The 8,512-nt window shown below is 34.0% G+C and overlaps 1 protein-coding gene across 1 annotated transcript; it reads right to left on the reverse strand.

Annotated features, from left to right (window-relative positions):
- Positions 1-6,730: 6,730 nt before the first annotated feature.
- Positions 6,731-8,512, reverse strand: LOC107764089 (auxin-responsive protein IAA32-like). The gene is made up of 4 exons (XM_016582615.2): positions 8,365-8,512; positions 7,567-7,809; positions 6,999-7,128; positions 6,731-6,821 (listed from the first exon to the last, which is right to left on the reverse strand). Exons 1-4 carry the CDS (start codon positions 8,510-8,512, stop codon positions 6,731-6,733), a joined length of 612 nt encoding a protein of 203 aa, XP_016438101.1.

Here is an 8,512-nt window from a genome sequence, read left to right on the forward strand (position 1 = left end):
CATAGTCTAATTAGCTAGATTACATTAAAAAAAAATTAGACTTTTTCCGACGATGGATCTGTTGGACAATTTTTTTGAGGGATTAAAGTCCGATTAAAAATACCAAAAAGATTTTTTTTTGTTTTTTAGGATAGTTAGGTAGTATCCCTTGGTTTTTTTGGACGTCGGTTCTTTTTCAAGGATGTAGCTCGAACTGGGTGTTTTATTTTATTTCTTTAGGAGTAGGATAAGGGAGAAAATTGAGGTGCTCAGAGATACCTTTTGACATGTTTGGTGTTGGCAAGTTAAGTTAGGGCATGCGCTCTGTCTTCCTGCATATATGATTTGAATTGTAATACCCAAGTAAATTAAGTAGCCTACTTCTTGACGCTTTTTTCTCAGTTGATTGACTTGTATGCCACCTCGTGCATTGTTGCTTAAAAATTCTCAACTTGATATGCTTGCTTGACCTGAGAGTCACACAGAACCGTCTTGAGTGAGTCAAGTGCCATGTGTGTGTAAGAATTGTTGATATTATGTGCTATCCTGTGTAGTCTAGAACTTGCCCTGTGTGTTAATCAACGCGAAATCATTAAGTTGTGCTAGTATAGGAGATGACGTAAGCGTTTTTTGCTTGACCATAAAGGTGTTTGTCACTGACAATAAAATTTTCCCGTTGCTAGCCATTTGAGCCTATAGACCGTTTTCTTGGCAATCACATTACAAGTCATACTCCTAGTTGTTCTTAATTTGAGATTGTTGAAACTTTACCTCCTAAGGCACTTAGTTGCTAAAAGAAGTAAGGTGAAAGATTGTGAAGTGACTGTTGAGTAGAACCATGGAAGGGCCCTTAAGGTGCACTAAAATTGTGAATAAAGGTCACTAGCTTATGAACTTCAATGTATGGAGTGTGTGAAAGAAAAAAAAAGGGAGAAAGAAAAATTTTGCAAGAAAAAGCAAACAAAAGTTCAAATAATGTAGAAAGATACACCTCCTAATCCTTCTCACTCGTGCTAGTGAAACCATAGAGGTGCTTGATGGAAAAGAGGGCTATGTTAGTTATGGTGTATGACAAGTGAATGGGTTGAGAAGAAATTGCACTTGAATTGTGAGTTTAGTGTATTAAAATGCTTAGGAGGGTTAGTCACTATTCCTAAATGTATCCTACCCGTCCCTTAGCCTACATTACAACCTTAAAGTCCTAATTGATCCTAGATTTGGCTAGCTTAGATTAGTAGAGATGTACACTACGGGCAGGTTTATGGTACGACCACGGGATGCACATGAATTCTTTGTGAGAGTGAGTGAGTGTTGTTCAATTGTGTGATGTCCTTAATTTATGTTCAATGACATATTTGAATTTGTGGACTACTTTGATATTCACTCTTTTGCTTGCGGTGAGGGCACTTGATCTCATGACGGATTGGTGATGTTGTACACTTTCTTATATTGTGTGAGTGCGTGAGTTGAGGATGCTTAGTGGTAATGAGTCGTCTCTTGAGGTAAGGTGGTTGTGGAGAGGTTGCTTGAGTTGATTGAGTTGGTTGAATAACATTGAGTATACTTGGGCTATTTAACAACGGGAAGAATGTGAAATTTGTATGTTCATGCTTAATTACTGACATCGATCATAGTCAAAAGGTAGGGTGTTTGATTGAGTTAATTGTGAAGTCCTCTTTCATAGTTCTAAGTACGTTTTGGGGGTGTTAATATAGTTCCATTGCTCGAGGACGAGCAAGAGTCTAAGTGTGGGGTGTTGATAATCGGCTTAATGTATGCATATTTTGATATATATCGCCTCATATTTTGCTCATGTCTCAACGATTTGAGATGTTTAATATGATTATTTGTGCTAAATTTTGGTATTTCTATGTGTAGGGATCATTCAGATACAATTTGGGACGAAAGGGCGCGAATTGGAGCGAAATCGGGACAAAAAGGCAAAAAAGTAAAATTTGAGGGCCACAGCCAGCGTGTGGCACTGGCTGTGGCGCAATTTACAGTAGCTAAAATATTTGAGCGCCAGGGCCAGTGCCCCACGCTGCCCTGGACTCTCAAGACGGAAAAGTAGCCTTTTTCGACTAGGACTCGGTTATTTCGACCCCTAGACGCCCCCAACTCATATAAAAGCCAACCTAAACCTATTTTTACAGGAGGGACGTAACTTTGAGAGAGGAAGGGAGGCGCCAAACACTCGGGAGAATGGATTTGATCAATTCTTCCATCCTTTTCCTAATACTCATTGATTTTATGTTTGAAAACTTTATTTTTGATGATTGTATGAACATGAGTGGCTAAGAACCCTATTGTTCTAGGGTCATGGGTGATACATGAATGTTGATGTTTGAAGTTTAATTTGACGAAGTTGATTTTATCATATTGGGTTATTTATTTAATTCTGTTCTTAATTATTTTGCAGAGTAGCTAACAGTGAAATACTATCTACGAATCTAGAGTTGAATTAGAAAGTGGAAATTCTAGATTGCATATAGAATTAAATAGAGCAAGTTCTTGAACCCGGGCATTGGGAAACGGATTCGCAATTAGGATAGACATATACCTAATTGCCTTGCTCGGTTGAAATACAGGAATTGTAAATGCATTCTTGTTAATCTTAATTCCATAGACATATATGCATTGATTTAGCTTGAATATGCGAGTAAAGAATCGACAGATTCTTATGAGTAATATCAACCCTGTCAATCAACAATCTAGATAAATCAATTAGTCATTTTAAGCTAAGAACGCAACATGATTGATAGATAATCCGTGACCCTGGAATATTATCTCCTATTGATTGTTATTCGAAATTGTTTAAGTATTGTGGTTGATTTCTTGTATTTCATTACTTGATAGTTTTTAGGTAGTAAATTAGAAAATTATCTATTTTGTGAGAAATCGCTTGAAACGATAAGTTATTTGAGTTTGAATTAGTCAAAAGCTAATCATAAGTGTTCTTGGGAACGATACTCTACTCACTACTCTATTACTTGACGATCACGTATACTTGTGTGAGTGTATTTGGTCGCAACATCGACTTCAAAGCTTTTTAATGGAACAACATTGTGAATAATTCTGGCAATAATTTTAACGTTTCTTCATTTTCAGTGTTGTCCAGTCTCCCAGCAAAAGAACAATGCAATTGATGATTTTTTAATGATGTCGGCAATGGTAGAAAGAGAGAAGATGGAGATTCTGGCATAGATTAAGGGATTTTGATGGGGAAAAAGAAGAGAGAAGAGGAGGGAAAAAAGAAAATGATGTAATTGAATCCCTTAATTGAAGGCACTAATAATGGTGTGAGAGTCTTTTAAGGAGCAATGATATAATTTGTAAGAAAAACCTAGATACTTATTAAAAACTACAAAACATAGAGAAAATAGATAAATAAGTTTCTAATATAGTATGGCTAGGTAAAATTAAATACAAAATTCACACACAAACACACACACACACACACACACACACACACACACACACATATATATATATACACACACACACACACACACACACACACATATATATATATATATATATATATATATATATATATGTGTGTGTATAGACCCTCGTTTCCTTTTTCGTTTTAACGGTCTAAAAGTTAGTTAATATAGGTTTAGTAGTCTTAATTGGTTGGATAGGCGAGAATAAGGTGAAGAGTCTCGTTTGCTGATTAAAGAAGCTTATAACACTTGGGTTTCACCACAAGAGACTTACCTTTTAAATATTTGGGAGTTCCCCTATCTACAAAGAAATTGAGTATCATGCAATAACAGCCTTTGATAGACAAGAATCAAGATGACATAAAAAATAACCCCATGGACTACAAGGAAGCTCTCATATGCTGGTAGAGTCCAGCTAGTTCAAAGTGTTTTGTTTGGACTACAAACTTTCTGGGCTCAACTATTCATTATCCCTGCGAAGGTGATCAAGGTAATTGAAGGTATATGCAGATCCTATGTGTGGTCAGGTACCAATGTGATCACAAAGAAAGCTCTACTAGCATGGGATAAGGTATATCTACCCAAACCTGGAGGTGGGCTGAACCTTACAAATCTGCAAATCTGGAACAAAGCTGCTATAGCTAAAGTATGCTGGGATGTGGCTCATAAGGAAGATAAGCTATGGATTAGATGGATCCATACTTACTACATCAAAAATCAGTAATTCAACATTACCCCGACCCCTCAATAGGCTTGCTGGATGGTTAGGAAGATCTTTGAAGCTCGAGGTTCCCTAGAGAGTATTATACTTGCACAGACATCTCAGAAGAGCCTAATCAGAAAAATATACTTTCATCTGCTTGGTGACTATGCAAGGGTTGAATGGAAAAGCATCATGTTTAACAATGCTGCACGACCAAAAGCAAAGTTTACAATGTGGTTATTGATGCATAGAAGACTATTGACAACTGATAGATTAAGCAAATGGGGTATACATGTGAATACACAGTGTGCCTTATGTCAAGAGCGGGAAGAAACAAAAGAACACATGTCTGTACACTGTAGATATGCAAGAGTTGTATGGACAAAAGTATGGCATTGGATACAGTTACATGAGCCTGCTACAAGAGATTGGAGTGAATACAGTCAATGGGTCATCAAGTGTTCAAGCTGGAAATACCAACAAGCACTAATCTTCAAACTTGTCTATGCAGAGGTTATTCACCATATTTGGATCGAGAGGAACTTACGCATATTTAAACAAAGGAGTAGGCAATATGAAAACATTGCAAAGGAGATAGCTTATATTTGCTGTGTTCGGGCAACCCCTAGGATCAAAACTCAACTGCAGTCCTATGTCTTCTAATATGATCAAAGTAGAGAGTAGGTAGTTTGTTGTGTTTATTTCCTATTGAGATAGCTAGCTTTGTTGGCTTAGCTATGGCTTTGTAATTGATTGCTTTGGTGATTAATAAAATTAAGTTAGTTACCCAAAAAAAAAAAAAAAAAAAAAGAAGCTTACAACAGTAGATAGATTACATGGCGTGTAAATTTTATTAGTAAAATCAGTATGTATTACATGTATTATAATAACAGATATGAGGAACTTGTATCTTTTAAAAATAACATAACCACAACGGTGAATAGATTACTCACTTTTTTAAATTGCAAAGTAGTTAATTATATTTTTATAATTAATAATTGAAATATGCATCCCCTTTATTTAATGTTAGATGAGATTTTATTGATTTTAGCTTTGACTTTTTTTTTCAACTAAGACAACTAATATATAATTTTTTTACACGTATTCTATAAGCAATACAATCTTTAAAAAAAAAAAAAAAGAATTAACACTTCTTACCTTGAGTATGCCAATTAAAGTGTTTTCAAATTTAAGTTGAACTAATAATACCATAATGAAATTCAAAAGTGAATGGATTCTAATCATTAAAAATCTAATTAGCTTGAAAAATGTTGCAAGTTTACCCAAAAAGTTAGAAGAAAAGATCGTACAAATCCAACATTATAAAGAACATGGATTCAAGTTCGAGTGAATTAAGACCAAAAAAAAAGTAGAAAGTAACCAAATATAATTAATGATAAGTACATAATTAAGTAATTTTTAATTCTTAATTTTGTTGGAGCCTAAAGTCATTTAATTTCTTTGGTGGCTTTGGGGATAGATTTGGTCCTGTCTGGACACAGGATAGTAGAACATACTCAATGTGTATTAAGGATATATTTCCTTTAGAGAACCAGATCCCTTTGTTTGTCCGTAAAATTAATATTCATGGCGAGAATAGATTTCCATATGAGCTTGAAAAGAATTTGAACAACATTTGTCGAGTGATGATTTAGGAATATACACTATAACAAACAATTGGTGAAGTTAGTGCTGGACATTCTATTTATATTCTACTTGCAACAGAAAATGTCCAAAAAAAAAAGCTCCTAGGTAGAAGTTTCTCTATTAATTTCTATAAAAGAGAATTGAACTAGAATTTTCTCAAGATTGCATTATATACACAAGAAATTGGAAAGTAAATTAGGCAAGACAAAGATAATTCTAAAAAACTAGAACTAACAGCTAGGAAAGAATCATGGGAATAATTGATGATTAACAACAAACGGCTAGCTAGGGAAGAGAGATTTTTGGAATAATTTGACCAAAAGCGAGATTTAGTGTTCCCTTGTTTTCCATAATTCGTTTATAGTATAGTCTTTTTGAAAGACATAAAACGCTTAATTCATATATTAAAATTTTTATTTATATTGATAAGAATTAATTCAAGTTAATAAGATATTAGCCATATATTGCAATACATTGCCTTGGATGTTGTTGCAAAAAACTTATTTAATAGTATGAAGATTTAAATAGTTAATTAAAATTCTAAAATATTTCTACTATTAAAAAGTAGGCAATCTTTCTTTCTTTCATTTTTTTATAAAATATTTGTACTCTTTTCTACAAAGTATAATTTAATTATTGTTTAAGCAAAAATAAAATTATAAAATGTACTATTAAGGCCTCAAAATTTTGGGAGCGAAAATAAAAACTTTTGTGCCCTCATGACAATACTAGCTCTTTGTACGCCAAACATTTGCATGGAAATATTTTTTTCAAACAGGATTTTCCATTACATTGGGCGATTGGGGAAGGGATAATGGAAATCGAAATCATATATAGACTCGTTATAATAGGATTAATACCATTAAATAAGTCACAAAAAACAAATGTTAACATTTCAAAGTTGTAGCAGAAATCAGAGGACTCTTTCTTCTTCTGCTAAACTGAGATTTGAGTATCAAACAGAACTTAGTAATGCAGATGAACTTGTGATGAATGCTTCATCTTTCCTCACAATTCTTAGCCTCTTCACGCGATCCGTATACTGACTGTTCATGTAGTCATATAAAAAATAAAAGATTAAATTCTATGCACTGACGATATAACAAATACTTAAAACTTGCTAGCACATGACTAATAGTGTAAGAAAATCTTTACGCTAATAGCCAAATTATCCTTATTCATAAATAAAGGGGGAAAAAGAGAAGTTTAATAATAATACTCACTTCCATGGAACATCTCCTACAGTCCTCCACTGCTCATCCCTCCCCTTGTAAAATAGGGAAAATTCTGAACCATCTTGAAATAGCCTTAGCCCGGATATGGATTGCTTTCCGACACAAGCAAAATTATATACTTTCTCGGGTCCATATTATCTGTCTTTTAAAGTTCTTCCCCTAATAAAGAGATTTGATAGCCTTAGTAGTAAGAGTACTTTTGTATATTACTTTTTACTTGTCTTTAAACATCTCACTTAATTAATAGTACACTAATTGGAACAATAAGAATGATATCACCACTCGACATCCGGTAAAATCCGGCTGGTCCAAAAAAGCGACCAAAAGTGAGCATTCAATTACCGACTACACGTAATTGGTCGCGTTTTGGACGGTTATTGGCCATTATCGACCGAAATTGGTCGGTTTTTTCGGACGATTTTAAGCGAATTTTTAGTAGTGATATGAATAAGTAACAAATGATTACATCTTATTTTTCTAAAATGTCCAATATGTTGGATAATTCAGTTTGCAAAATATGATTTTCTTATTAAATCTTTGGTACTATAGAACATACCAAACATGTCTTCTAGTTGAATTGCAAGGCTAGAATAGTCTGAATGTTCAAGAATGCAAATTTTCCTGCCAACAATAACTCTATCCATGTTAACTTTTACATAAGCCCAACTCTCTTTGCTTTGAATTCCTTCAGCTTCATCATCATAACTTTCAACAAAATTCGTAGGATATTGATCTGTTCTTGAATTATTCCTTAGTTGGGGATGCAGATGTTGCCAATTCATCAACTCGTCATAGCCACCTAATAGTAAGTACTAAATGATGAGCAATCTCACATTTAATTTTTTGGGAAAAAAAATAGATGGTGAAAGACCTAATAAGCAAATAAGTTTGATCGGATACTGTATGTATATGATCATGTGTTATGTTGCTCCGACTCTTCAAAAATATCGTTAGGTGCGTAGCGGATTCTCCAAAAGCAGTGTATTTTTAGATGATCCGACACGGGGCAGTAGCAATTTGGAGACATGTGTAGGGGTTGAGGTAGAAGCCCAAATACGGTTTCGACCGAAACCGAATAGCTTTTATTCGAACAGTGTATTTGTATTGAAAAAATAATTCAGTACATACACGTTAAATTTAGAATTAGTTATTACTAATTAGCATTTGAAGTTGTCTTTGTAAAGTTTAGTACCTATAAGTTGAAATCATGACTCGTCGTTCTAATATTGCTAACATTTTTGTCTAAAACTTCAAAGGAGACAAAGGTAAACTAAATGCAACTCAATAAAATCTTGTTAATTTAGAATGTCACTGCAAGAACCAAACATGGAAAAAATGGGAAACACATACATACCATGAACAGATGGATAATAGGCCTCTGGTTGCAAAACTTTAAGGCTAAGCCCCAAATCAATAAAGTTACCATTCTCTCTATTGCCTTGATAATAAATAGAAGGAATAGTAGCATGGTTTAGGAGATAGTCAGAAGAATTAGAATCCAT

The sequence above is a fragment of the Nicotiana tabacum genome, chromosome 24, assembly GCF_000715075.1.
Source record: "Nicotiana tabacum cultivar K326 chromosome 24, ASM71507v2, whole genome shotgun sequence".
Taxonomy (NCBI): Eukaryota; Viridiplantae; Streptophyta; class Magnoliopsida; order Solanales; family Solanaceae; genus Nicotiana; species Nicotiana tabacum.

Coding starts and splice junctions, on each gene's coding strand:
- LOC107764089 (XM_016582615.2), bottom strand. CDS start 8,512: ATGGATTCTAATTCTTCTGACTATCTCCTAAACCATGCTACTATTCCT. Junction 7,810..8,364: donor CTATTATCCATCTGTTCATG/GTATGTATGTGT, acceptor ACTTACTATTAG/GTGGCTATGACGAGTTGATG. Junction 6,822..6,998: donor GTAGGAGATGTTCCATGGAA/GTGAGTATTATT, acceptor CTACATGAACAG/TCAGTATACGGATCGCGTGA.